Here is a 13,927-nt window from a genome sequence, read left to right on the forward strand (position 1 = left end):
GGCCCGGACCGGAACAGCTGCAGCCGCCAGGTCCCCGGCGAGCTGGGCGCGGAGAGCAGTGTCCTGGAGGGAACAGCCGGGGGTGGGGTGCAACCAGGCCTGGAACTGTGTGGGGTGAGCTAGGCTGCCCCGTGGATGCGAGGCTTGGGAAGGGCTGCACCCAGTGGGAACATGGGGATTTTCCAGGCAAGAATACTGGAGTGCGTGACTAACACCTTTCTCCGGGGGATCTTCCCTACCCAGGGATCTAATCTGGGTCGCAGAGATTGTGGGCAGATTCTTTACCGACTGAGCCATTAGGGAAGCACCTGAAGAACTTGCGTTGAGCACCAACTGTGTGCTTTGTGCTTTGGCATAGTGTCTCTAATTCGGGCCAGAAAAGGATTGATGCCACCCGAAAGCAGCAAACATTGGGTGCCTACTTTGTGTACCTTTCTGGGGTGCAGGGTCTTAAAAACCCACATCAAGAAAGGATGGATGCCAACGGTGTGGTTGGCCGGGTTACCGAGTTCCCAGACCCAAACCAGCAAACACTGGGCACCTGCTGGTTATCCTGTGCTCTGTCAGATCCTAGCATGTGAATGGCCCTCAGGCTCTGGGAATTGTGAGCTTTGGAGCCAGGCAAAGGCAGAGGTCTCAGACCATAAAGAATCCGCTTGCAATGCGGGAGACCTGGGTTCACTCCCTAGGCTGGGAAGATCCCCTGGAGGAAAACATGGCAACACATTCTGGTATTCTTGCTTGGAGACTCCCCATGGACAGAGGAGCCTTGGCGGGCTACAGTCCATGGGGTCGCAAAAAATCAGACAGGACTGAGCAACTCCACACAGCACGAAGGTAAAGGACCTCCATGTGCACTTGCTGGGAGCTGGAAAGGAAGTCTTGGGGAACTCAGAGCCGGTCACAGAGTTGATGCAGGGGCGATACAGATCCAAGAATGCTCTTAGAGGAATGGGATGAGCGTGTGTGTAATCAGAGTTTAAACTGAAAGTAGGCTGGACTCTTGGTGTGTGGCTGAGGCTTTGAGTCCTACAACTCCTCAGGAAGTCTCAGTCGCGTGTCTTTTAACTTTTGGAGGATCAGAATTCTTTCCCCGAAACCTCCCTAAAAGTTAAGTTTTAGGAATACTCATTGGTGAGGGACCCAGAAATTATATAATTATAGAAAAGATAATCAGTAAAAGAGGACAACCTCAGCTGGCCTTCAGTGCTGTGATGGGAGGACCAAGTCAGTGGATGAGATGCCAGTAGGATGAGGTGAGGTCTACTTCCTCTTTAGGTTCAGGGACTCCCTCAGTGTTTGAATTTTCACTATAAGAATGTGTGTATTTTTGTGTGTGTTTTTAAAAAAACAATTTTGCTTTTGGCTTTGTTATTTATTACTTTACCTTTGCGCTGGGTCTTTGTTGCTGCACAGGCTTTCTCCCGTTGCAGCAAGCAGGGGCCACTCTAGCTGTGGTGCACATGCTTCTCATTGCCGTGGCTTCTCTTGTTGCAGAGCACAGGCTCTAGAGTGTTCAGGCTTCAGGAGTTGCAGCTCTAGGGCTCAGTAGCTGTGGCTTACCGACTTAGCTGCTCCAGAGCATATGGAATCTTCCCAGACCAGGGGTTGACCCTGTGTCCCCTGCATTGGCAGGTGGATTCTTAACCACTGGACCACCAGGGAAGTCCTGTTTGTGTGTGTGTACTGAGTAATAAAAAAAATAAAGGAAAAATCAGTTCCTTGGACTGTGTGATTATGCCGGGGTTGGAGAAGGGGAGCAGAACTGTGGGGATCCAGAAGTGACCCAGGCAGTGGGAGCTGCAAGTCCAAAACGCCTTGGGGTAAGAGAGGTCTGGGGTTCACAGGTTCATGTGAGCAGCTGGAGATGATGCTTCTGAACTTTATCTTGGCGTCAGTATGGAGCTAAGAAGGAGTTTTCAGCAGGGGGGCTGCACAAGCTAATGTATGTTTTATAAAGTTCACCCTGGCTGCCCAGAGAACAGACAGGAGGGGCCAGAGTGGCAGCAGGGAGCTGAGACCACGGCCCCGTCCTGCTGAGAACTAATGGTGGCCTGGGCCCCGAGGACAGCTGGGGGATGGAGAGAAAGTGGATCTGAGAGATCTTTGGGAGACAGACTAGGCTAGACTTCCTGAAGGGCTAGAAATCAAGGTGGGAAGGGAAATAGGTTAAGGAAAGAATCAGGGGTTGTCCCAGGGGCTTTGACAGGGTGGGCGGTGGGACCCTATTCTTACTGATGAGGATTACTAGGAGAGGAACAGACTTAGGGGTGAGGAACCACACATTTAGTTTGAGTTTTAGATTTGTTGTTCTTCAGTTGCTGAGTTGTGTTGGACTCTTTGCAACCCCATGGACTGCAGCATACCAGGCTTCCATCTCTTTCAGTATCTTCTGAAGTTTGTTTAAACTCATGTCCATTAAGTCAGTAATGCCATCCAACCAGTTCATCCTCTGCCCTCTTCCTCTCCTGCCCTCAATCTTTCCCAGCATCAGGGTCTTTTCTAATGAGTCAGCTCTTCGCACCAAGTGGCCATAGTATTGGAACTTCAGCTTCAGCATCAGTCCTTCCAATGAATATTCAGGGTTGATTTCCTTTAAGATTGACTCATTTGATCTCCTCGTTGTCCAAGGGAATCTGAAGAGCCTTCTCTAGCACGGTAGTTCGAAAGCATGAGTTATAGAGGCATAGGTAGGCAGCATTTTTATCAAGCACTTTATTTTTTTAGGGCACTTTTAGGTTTACACAGTTGACAGGAAGATGCAGAGACTTCTTTGATCTTACACATTCATAACTTCCCCTTTAATCAACATAACTCACCAGAGTGGTACAGTTGTTACCAAGAGTGAACCTGCACTGATACATCGTAAGCACTCAAAGTCCATCATTTATCTTTTTTTTTTTTTTAATTATTTATTTTTGGTTCTGCTGGGTCTTCATTGCTGCACGTGGGCTTTCTCTAGTTGCGGCGAGTGGGGGCTGCTCTTCGTTGTGGTGTACAGGCTTCTTATCGTGTTGGCTTCTCTTGTTGCCAGCACAGGCTCTAGGCTCTCAGGCTTCAGTAGTTGTGGGTCATGGCCTCTAGAGCTCCGGCTCAGTAGTTGTGGCCCACAGGCTTGATTTCCCCTTGGCTTGTGGGATCTTCCCGGACCAGGGATTAAACCCATGTCTCCTACATTGGCAGAGTCTTACCCACTGGACCACCAGGGAAGTTCCCATCATTTATCTTGAGTTTCACTCTTCGTGTTGTACATTCTACTGCACAACTGTATAATGACGTATCTACCATTGTTCTATTAGCATATAGAATATTTTCACTGCACTAAAAATTCTCTGTATTCTGCCTGTTCATCAGTCCCCCCACCACCACAACCACTGATCTTTTTATTGTCTCCACAGTTTTGACAGGCAGTATTTTTCATTTAATTTTTTAAATTTTGGCTACACGGATCTTCATTGCACTGTGTGGGCTCCTCTAGTTGCTGCCTGTGGGATGTTAGTTCCCCAGCCAGGGACTGAACCCACATCCCCTGCATTGGAAGAGGGATTCTTAACCTCTGGTCCACCAGAGACGTCCCAGGCAGTACTTTTTTAAATTAAACTTTTTATTTTGAAATCTTTTTGTTTCTGTAGCTTCACATGCAGATGTAGAAATAATACCGGAGATTCTGTTTATCCTTTACTTGGTTTCCCCCAATGTAACATCCTGTAAAGCTATCCTATAATATTACAACCAGTGGCTCTACAGAACCATCCTTTCACTGCAAGATGTTGCTCTTTTTGTAGCCACATCCACCTCTTCCCCTGCTCCCCATCCCCCATGTCTGGCACCCTGATCTGTTGTTCTCTGTTCTCCATTTCTTTCTTTTTTAAATTGGGGGAAAATTGCTTTACAATGTTGCGTTGGTTTCTGCCCTGTGACAACACAAATCAGCCATGATTATACATATATCTCCGTTTCTAAAATACTATCATTTCAAGAGTGTCATGTAATTAAAATCATAAAGTATATAACCTCTGAGAATGGCTTTTTTCACACATTGTAATTCCCTGGGATTCACCCAAGTTGTGTCTTATATCAATAGTTTGGCCCTTTTTACTGAGCGAGGCTCTGTGGTGTGGATGAACTGCAGTTTGTTTAACTATTCACCCCCTGAAGGACATCTGACTTGTTTCCAGTTTTTTACTGTTATGAATAAAACCGCTATAAACGTTCAGGTACAGGTTTGCACACAAATGCTGATGTGCAATTTTGCATCATGATCGAAGATTTACTGAACCTTGTTCTGGGGAGGATGGACCCCAAAATGGTTTGACACTCAAGATAATAGGGAGAACTAGATGAGGGTGAGTGAGGATTCTCAGGGAGAGTGGAAGAGTGAGAGGCGAGAGAGAGCCAGACAGAAGGAACCCTTCAAAACAGAAATATGTAGGAGACAGACAGGAGAAGAAAGTGAAGGAGGCAGGGAAGTAGCAAGTGGAAAGATGGGCGAAGACCCAGGAAACTGGCGCCCTGGAGCCTTGGAAGAGGGTGTTTCAAGAAGGAATGTCCAGTGCTGCCGGCTGCTCTTTGGTGATTCTGGTGGACTGTTGGGGGCTTAAGCCCCCCCTGGAGTGGGTGGAGGAGGATTGCAAAGTGGCCAGAGAAGATGGAGGGTGTAGACAACTCTCAGTGGATGCTTGATGTTGAAGGGAAGAGAGATGAGAACATGGGTTCGATGGAGTCTGTCTAGAGAGACCTGAATGTGTGTAGCCGCTGATGAGAAGGAGAGGTTGTGGGCACAGTGTGAGAGGGGCCAGCTGGTGGAGAGTGGCTTCTGCAGGAGCCGGAGAGGATGGAGAGAAGGCTGGCCTCAGGAGGTGCACAGGCCGTACTGTCACAGGGAGAAGTATGGATTCAGTCTGACCGCAGGATCAAATGGTTTTCAGGGAGGGGCTGGGGTAGGTGTCCAGGTCAGAGCTGAGAGGTTGACTGTGAGGATGGAGAGAAAGAGGCAACCCTCTGGGTTATTTGGGAGGGAGGTAGTATGCCTTGGGGGCCACTTAGGTGTGAGGGGGCCTGTCCTCCAGCTTGTGACTTGGCTGGACAGCGTACTACTGAGAATCGCAACAGTGACAGCTGATTGGAAAACGTAAGTGTAGTCAACTTCTCAAGAACTGCCCCCAACCCCTGACCCAAACCCAGATTGCGCTGTTTATTGAGGACCTGAAAAAATAAGCACACATTAGAAAACAGGAGAAGCCCAAGTACAAACAGACTTGTGGCATTGTGGGGTGTGGTTGGGGAAGACTCAGTAACATGATTTCCAGAGGGGTTATTGCCCTTTGGATTAGATTCATCCATGAGTAAGAGAGAAGCCCAACCTAGCACTGGCTTAAACAGGCTAGAAGTTTATTTCTCTCGTGTGGGAGTCCAGAAAAAGGCCCCCTACAGCTGTGACAGTGGCCGTGTTCTACCAGTCCCCAGAGGCCCAGGATCTAGCCAGTTTTTTGCCCTGCAGTGGCTAGGGCCTGGCCCTTGTCCTCATGATCTGGGATGGCGGCTGGACTTCCCACCATCATCTTCTTGTTCTAGGAAGCAGGATGGAGGATCAGACAAAGAAGGAGGTCTCCTACCAGGTAGTTTTTAAGAAAACTTCCCCAAAACTCCTATTGGCCAGAACTTAGACATTCTCTAGCTGCAAGAGTGGCTGGGAAATGTAATCTTTCTTTTGGGGCCATGTTTCTAGCCCCAAATATTGGGTTCTGTTATAGTAGAAGCAGGAGAGAATGCATATCAGGGCATGGCCAACCACTTTTGCCATCGGAGCCTTGCAGCGGGTCTGGCTTTTAAGGGTGAAGTCACAGCAGGATGCTGGGTTCACCTTCCAAAAAGACTGCTTTTCTTTCTTCAGGAATGGACAATCAGACTGTCTTGGCCGTCCAGTCATTGTTGGATGGCCAAGGAGCAGTTCCTGATCCAACTGGCCAGAGTGTCAGTGCACCCCCTGCTATCCAGCCACTGGGTAAGTATCTGCTCAGGTTCATCAGTGGGAAGGGTAAGGGGCTTCCTGTGGAAAACAGGTGGGGCTGATGGGGGGTGTGGGAGTGAACTGCCCACTGTGGTCCCCAGGTTGTCCTCCGATGTCTGAACCCTCTCCCTTTCCTCCCAGCCTGGATCTTCAGGCTCAGACCTTTCTCTGCTTAGCTCTGAGGCCACTGGTCCTCAATCCCTTAGTAAGTGTGGGGATCATGACAGAGAATGACTAGGAGCCCTGATGTTTGTGCCTTTGACCCAAAGTAGTTCCTCAGCCTCCTCACTATGACACTAAACATGAGTCTCTCCAATTTACAACTCAGGCTCTTGAGACAAGAAGAGGGCTTTTGTTAGAGCCCTGTATGAGTCTGTGTGTTCATCTATTCATGCTACAAAGATTTTTGAGTACTTGGGAACCATGCTGGGGAAAGAGAGATATGCACCTAGTTTGAATCCATGCTCCTGAAGTTTGGCTCTGTGACCTTGGGCAAATGAGTTAACCTCTCTGAGCCTCAGTTTCCACGTATGTACAATGAGGATGGTAGTCCACCTCATAGTAATCTTGTGAGGGTACTTGGGATTTGGTTTTAGCTGTTGTAAATAAGAAATGCAAGTTTCTTGTAATTTGTGCACGATTAACGTTTCTCTGTGGTATGAAGTCCCAATGACTCAGACCCCTTCTTCTGTATGGCTCTGCTGCTCTCAGCATGGGTTCCAAGATGGCTGCTCCAACCTCCCACTTTCATTTCCACACTCCAGCCAATAGGAAGGGAGGAAAGAAGGAAGTGGAAGTCACACCCCTTCCTTTTAAGAGAAAATTGTAGGGACAGAATACTTCTTCTCTTATCCTATTGGTCGGAGTTTAGTCACATGATATGTCTAGCTGCAAAGAAGTCTAGGAAATAAGTTCTTTAACTAGATGGCCATGTTTCTCACTAAAATTTATATTGTTTAAGAAGGAAGAGTGAATACTGAAAATTTTGGCACAGTACATAGCCTGTAGTGGGCCTTCTGTTATGGGTGGTGTTAACTGTAGCTAATCTTTCATTTAGTTTTGCATGCATTCAACAGACATCCACTGAAGTCTTCCTATGTGCCCAGAAAATATTGTAGTAATGGTGGTAAATAAGACATATTGCCTTCCCTTGCAAAATATGGTGGTGATGGGGAAAATGTGATGAGAGGTTTGCTCAGAGGAAGGAACTGTGAACATTGCTTTAGGAGGGCTGCCTGGAGGAGGTGACATCTAGGCTGAGCCTTGCAGAATGAGTCATTCTGGGAGAGGCAGCTTGGCAGGGGGAGCAGGGGATACAGAGGCACCCAGGAGTGTGATCATGCAGCCCATTTGGGGACTGGTGAATAAATAAATTCAGGCAGGATAAAGATTCTGACTGTCTCAACCTTGAAGCGAAGCCACCTTACTATTTCCTGATTTCTCATTTTTTTGATACCTGTGTGAACCTGGCTGGATATTCCTGAAGGTGCTGATGTGATTTGAAAGCTCATGGGAAGCACAGAGTTGATGCTGGACCCTCAAGCACTGAGTGATGGAATGCCCTTAGTTTGCCTTTCTCATGGTCCAGCCATGGGCCTCCCATTTCTCACTGATGCCCTCTCCTTTTTTGTTGCTTTTTTCCGTTATTTCTCTCCTTCTGCTACTCTGCGGGTGTGATCCTTAGATGATGAGGATGTCTTTCTCTGCGGGAAGTGTAAGAAGCAGTTCAACTCGCTTCCAGCGTTTATGACCCACAAGAGGGAACAGTGCCAAGGGAGTGCCCTGCCCCTGGCCACAGTCTCACTGGCCACCAACAGCATCTACACACCTTCGGCAGCACCCTCAGCGATCCAGCAGGCCCTGCCTCCTCCCAATCGCCAGGTATTCATTCTTTCGTTTCGTTCATTCAGCTTTGAAGTCTTTTTTGAGCACCCACTGTGTGTCATGCTCTTTGTGGGCACCAGGGGTACAGGAGTGGACAGAGAGACCAGGTCACTGCTGCCGTGGCAAAAGGTAAGATAGACACCACCCAAAACACATGTGGAGATGGACTTCTCCCAGGACAAGTGCAGAGGGGGGATACCAGGACAGGGCTGGGAGGTTTTGCCCTTTTGTCTGTGATGCTCAATGGGATGAGCTCTGAGAAAAGGTGACATTTGTGCAGAGACCTTGGGAGGTGAGAAATAGTCATGCAGCATCTTGGGGAAAGAGTGTTCTGGGGGCAGATCAGCAAGTGCAAAAGCCCTGAGGCGGGAGTGTGATTTATTCCAGGAACAGCAAGGAGGTGAGAGGGGCTGGAGCTGAGTGAGTGAGGAGGAGGGTAAGAAGTGATATGGTCAGAGAGGCAAGAGGGAGACCCTGGCAAATCGTGTGGCTTTTACTCTGCATGAGATCCGAGCCATGGGAGGGTTTTGAGCAGGAGAGGGATATAGTCTGATTTACGGAGAAGGAAATGGCAACCCAGTTCAGTATTCTTGCCTGGAGAATCCCATGGATAGAGGAACCTGGCAGACTACAGTCCATGGGGTCACAAGGAGTCGGACACGACTGAGCGACTGACAACAACAGCAACAAATACTTCAGTTAGATCACTGCAGCTGCTGTAGAGACCAGATTTTTTTTGTTGTTCAGGAAATAACTTTTTATTTTATATTGGAGTCCAGTTGATTAACAACATTGTGTTACTTTCAATACAGCAAAGTGATTCAGTTTTACATATACATTTATCTATTCTTTTTCAAATTCTTTCCCCATTTAGGCTGTTACGTAGTACTGAGCAGAGTTCCCTGTGCTATAGGATAGGTCCTTTTTGGTTATCCATTTTAAATATAGCAGTGTGTACATGTCAGTCCCAAACTCCTTAACTGTCCCCAACCCTTACCCCAACAGATTTTGATGAGAGTCAAGAGAAAAGTCCAGAGACCCATTGGGAGACTACTGTATAAATCCAGCAGTGGGCGGTGGTGGGTGGCTTTACCAGGATAGTAGCAGTGGAGTGGAGAGAAGGGATGAGACTTTAGAAATATTTTGAAAGTGGAACTGGCCGAGGCAGTGGCTGGATTGGATGTAGGGTGTGAGATTAAGAGGAGGCAAGTGTGCCCAGAGTTGGAGTTGCCATTAACTGAAGTGGGGAGAACGTGGAGGAGATTTGGAGTTCAGCTGCTCATGTTGAATTTGAGATGCCCACTGGACCTTTAAGTAGAGGTGATGAAAATGCAGACAGACAAATCTAGAGGTCAGGTAACCACGCTGGGGGTATCTGGAGAAGCTTCCAGAGTCCTCAGTCAGGAACACAGTTCTAGAGCAAAGACACCATGGATGGGAGCTCAGAGGGAGTAAAGAATCCCCATAAAGGAGGCTGGGCTTGTCCCAGGATGCCAGGTCATGGGGTTAGATTTCCCTTTAACTTCCTCTTATCTCTTTCTTTCTCTAAAATGAGGGGTCTCCAACTTCCGGGATCTAATGCCTGATGATCTGATTAATAATAATAGAAATAAAGTGCACAATAAATTTAAGGCTCTTGAATCATCCAAAACCACCCCCCTGCTCCGTACCTAGTCTGTGGAAAAATTGTCTTCCATGAAACTGGTCCCTAGTGCCAAAAAGGTTGGGGACTGCTGCTCTAAAACATTAATCTTTCCCCCGTGGTTGTATACACATAATTCTTGCCATCAGGATAAACACTCTCACCCCTAGATCCCTAGGACAGTGTGCACTGAAACTTTTCAAGTTACCACAGACGCTTTCTAACACAGAACATAGTCGTTTTTCTCACTTCTTGATTATGAGTTTCATTTAGTAGAAGATGTTCCTTCTTTCCTGACTCCCTTTCTATTTTCAATAGAAGAGAGGGAAATTCTTCCAGTCCTGGGCAAGGAGAAAACCTTAGCACACAATCAATTGGTTAGGGGCAAACCCAAATCCCTCTGCTTAAGTGAGCTGGATGGACATGGAAATGATTTCCCATTTTTTTTGTCTCAGGCTAATGCATATAGCATTGTAAAAATACGTGTCACTGTCTTTCCTGGCGGTGACATGGGGTGCGTCCCTAACCTGCCCAGGCTGTCCTTGCTTGGTTGAGGGCAAGGACTTCTGTTGGAATTGGGGACTCATTTGCTGCTGTCCCCAGGGGTCCTATAGACAGGTGACTTAAGAAGATGCCAGAAAAGAATGGCAACAAATAAACACAACACCCTTTGCATTTACAACGGGAAAGTCACTGACACCCTCTTGTAAGGTCTGCCATTCATCTTTGCTGTTAACCTGAGAGCGTATTAATATATTTTCACATACTTACTGAAGTACCCACAGGAGTTACATAGTAGTATTGTTTGGATTTTTAAAGATGAGAATATATAATGTACCTATTATTATAAAATTTAATTTTCCATGCAGTACCTCTTACTTGCCTTCTGTAGTATTCTATCCATGACTATATTACATGTTTTTAAATCTAGCCTCCTATTGATGGACATCAAGGTTATTTCCAGTTTTTCACTATTAGAAAAAAGGCTGTGCAGGGTACTCTTTTTTGTGTGGACTCCTTGTGGACAGGTATGAATGTTTCTCTAGGACAGAGGTCAGGAAAGATTGTTGCTGGATCATAGGTTATAGACGTTGCAGGGAGGTGTAACTTATTCTCCTCGTTTGATAGATGAGGAGATGCAGATTGAGAGCGGCGGTGTGACTTTCCCAGGGTCATGTGACAGGGAGCAGGCAGAGGTGGGGATGGAATCTAGGTCTGTGGGACTCCAGACCCAGATCTTTTCTACCATGCCGTCTGCTTCCTTCCAGAACGTCAGACATGTTCTTTCCGTGTCTCTCTCACTGTCCAGATCTCCACGTACATCACAGTGCCCCCGTCCCCGCTGATCCAGACCCTGGTGCAGGGGAACATCTTGGTAAGCGATGACGTGCTCATGTCCGCCATGTCAGCCTTCACGTCCCTGGACCAGCCCATGCCCCAAGGCCCCCAGCCTGTGCAGGTAAGGAGGTGGCCAGTTTCTCACAGGATCTTGATTTTTGGTCAGCAGGTTGATTCCTGCAGATTCAGACTCTCATAGAAAGAAAGGGGCTTGACCCCAGCTCTTCTTCAAGCTAAGGAGGACTGTCTGCTCTCCCTTGGCCAGCCCTTCTGTGGATGGGGAAGCTGATGTGTTCAGCTGGGACCCATAGCCTGACTTTGGGGTTTCATAGCCATAGTCCAGTTCTTTTGACTCGTACTTTTATTCTTTTTTTTAAAAATTACTATATTTTTAAAAATTTTGTCTGTGTTGGGTCTTCATTGTTGTGCGCACAGGCTTTTCTCCAGTTTGGGAGATTGGGGGCTACTCTTTAGTCGCTGTGTACAGGCTTCTCATTGCAGTGGCTTCTCTTGCTGAAGAGCACAGGCTCTAGGGTGAGCAGGTTTCAGTAGATGTGGCTCGAGGACTCAGTAGTCAAGGCTCCTGGGCTCTAGAGCACAGGCTCAATAATTGGGGCACATGGGTTTAGTTGCTAAGCGGTATGTAAGATCTCCCTGGATAAGGGATCAAACCCGTGTCCCCTGCGTTAGCAGGTGGATTCTTTACCACTGAGCTACTAGGGAAGCCCTTCTATTTTTATTCTTTGTGGAAGTGTTCCATGTCCATTAGAAAAACACTAGAAAGTACACAAAAGAAAAGTTTTTTTTTTTTTTAAGTTTATTCTTAATATCGAAAGAGACAGGGCAACCGACTGAATTTGCAATTCTTGGTTGGATTCTAGATAGGGTGTGGGGGTTTGCAGTGAGGGAAGCCTTAAAGGCCTTACTGGGACACTTAGGGAGATTAGAATATGGAGGAATTTGAATATTTTAGATAATAGTATTATATCTGTTCAATTTCCTGTGTGTGTTCATCAAATTGTTACATAGGAGGATGTCCTTGTTCTTAGGAGATGCATCTGAGTAGTTTTAAGGAATCAAGTGTCATGATGTTTGTAGCTAACTTTCAAGGGGCTTAACAGAACGCAGGAATATATGTGTGTATATGTACACACACATGTGTACTGCAGATGCGGCAAGATGGTAACAACTGGTGACTTAAATGAGGTAGAAAGAGCACTCATTGTATTCTGTTTGCAGCCTTTCTGTAGGTTTGAAATTCTACAGAATAAAAATTGGAAAGTCAAACAAGCACTCTTACTCTCTCCACTGAGAGAAAACACTACCAAAATTTTGGTGTCTGGATTTCCTGACCTTCGAATGCAAATAGAGATAGAAATAGCTTTTTATATAAATATGTTTAAAATATACCCATCTATATAAATGGATTTATATGCACTGTTCTGGAACTTGCTTTTCTTACTTTGTTTGTGCACTCAGTTGTATCTGACTCTTTGTGATCCCATGGACTGTAGCCCACCAGGCGCCTCTGTCCATGGAATTTTTCCAGGCAAGAATACTGGAGCCGGTCGCCACTTTCTACTCCAGGAGGTCTTCCTGGCCCAGTGATTGAACCTGAGTCTCTTCTATCTCTTGCGTTAGCAGGCGGATTCTTTACCACTGCACCACCTGGGAAGCCCTTTCTTACTTTGCTTTTTGTTTAACATCATTTTCTATCTATGCCTACAACCCTGCATCAGTATTTACTGAGGTGTTCCTCGGAACAGTGGCTCCCTGGGATTTTCCAGTAGAAAAAGGATCATTGGTCCAAGCAGCCTGAGGTGGAAGCATTGCACTTCTTCCCTTGCTGTGTCCCTGGGTTTTTCCTTCAGTAAATACTTCAGAAATACTTTTGATTTTGTCAACCCTGATTTTTCCCCCGACATATTTGACCATGGAACCCAAGGAACAGCAATTAAGAGAAGCACCCTTTATTGAATACTGATCAGCACCATCACTGTAACAGCCACAAAGGATTCTGTTCCATTCCAGGTGGGTGGACCATCCTGTCTTTAGCCAAACTTCCAGTGGGAGGACATGTAGTCGTTGCTAGTTTTTGCTATTATAAAAATGACAAGTAACATCTGTGTATGGTTATCTTTGCCTACCTGGTTGATTTTTTTTGTAGAATCAATTGCTAGAAGTCAGTGGCTGTGTTTCAAGGATCCACAGCCACCCACACATTTCGTGACTCTCTAGAAAGACTCCCAGGACTCAGGATGCTTGTGCTCTTGGCTGGTTTAATGTAGAAGGATACATAGCAGGACCAGCAAGGAAGAAAGACCCAGCAACTGGAGTCTGCAGGAAATCAGCATTCTTCCAAGTCTCCAGCTTTCTTTGCCTCAGGAAAGTGGGGAGAGGCTGCTCGGGGGCATACGGCATCCTCCAGCAGTCAAGAGTGCCCAGAGTTTCTGCCAGGAAAGAACACCTCTGACTCTAAGGCCAGGGCTTCTGTTGAGGATGTCATGTAGGCTTCCAGCCACAGAGCACAATTCCAGATACCCAGGTGGGAAGGAGCTGTTCACCATAAATCACATTGTTGTGCAAACTGTCTAGGTAGTTGGACACTAGGGCCAGTGCCCCAGGTGGGCAGAACAGCCTTAGCAACATAGGGAACCTGCAGGACTTCCCTACAGTCCAGTGAGTAAGACTCCGAACTTCCAAGACAGGGAGCGTGGGTTTAATCCCTGGTCCACATGACGCACAGTGCAGCCAAAACAAACAAACAAATAAAAAACCGGGGAACCTTCTACAAGGCAGGTTCTCAGATGCCAGTTCAGAGCCAGACCTACAAGCAAGCCCTTCTAAAGACAGCAACATTAGGCCCGCTCTATGAACTCATTTCTGTACTAGCTGGGCCATTTTTGCTGACTTTCATAGAGAAAAAAGACAGCAATACTGATGGCTCCTTGGAATTCTCCCATGATTTGGTTTCCATGCCTGCTCTCTGCCTTTTCCTCTCTTCTTCCCACATGGCTGGCTAAGGCAAGTGTCCTTCCCTGCTGATAAATCAG

At 46.8% G+C, this 13,927-nt stretch overlaps 1 protein-coding gene across 1 annotated transcript in view; it reads left to right on the forward strand.

The window, feature by feature from the left end:
• Nucleotides 1-3,974: 3,974 nt before the first annotated feature.
• The window catches only part of ZNF341 (zinc finger protein 341), a 35,569-nt gene continuing 25,616 nt past the window's right edge, over nt 3,975-13,927 (forward strand). Inside the window, exons 1-4 of the mRNA XM_010855009.1 lie at nt 3,975-5,131; nt 5,894-6,004; nt 7,695-7,891; nt 10,846-11,070. Of these exons, the coding sequence (XP_010853311.1) occupies nt 5,896-6,004; nt 7,695-7,891; nt 10,846-11,070 (531 nt within the window). The 5' untranslated portion in view covers nt 3,975-5,131; nt 5,894-5,895. The remainder of the gene's footprint in view (nt 5,132-5,893; nt 6,005-7,694; nt 7,892-10,845; nt 11,071-13,927) is intronic.

This window comes from Bison bison, unplaced genomic scaffold, assembly GCF_000754665.1.
Source record: "Bison bison bison isolate TAMUID 2011002044 unplaced genomic scaffold, Bison_UMD1.0 scf7180017864352, whole genome shotgun sequence".
Taxonomy (NCBI): domain Eukaryota; kingdom Metazoa; phylum Chordata; class Mammalia; order Artiodactyla; family Bovidae; genus Bison; species Bison bison.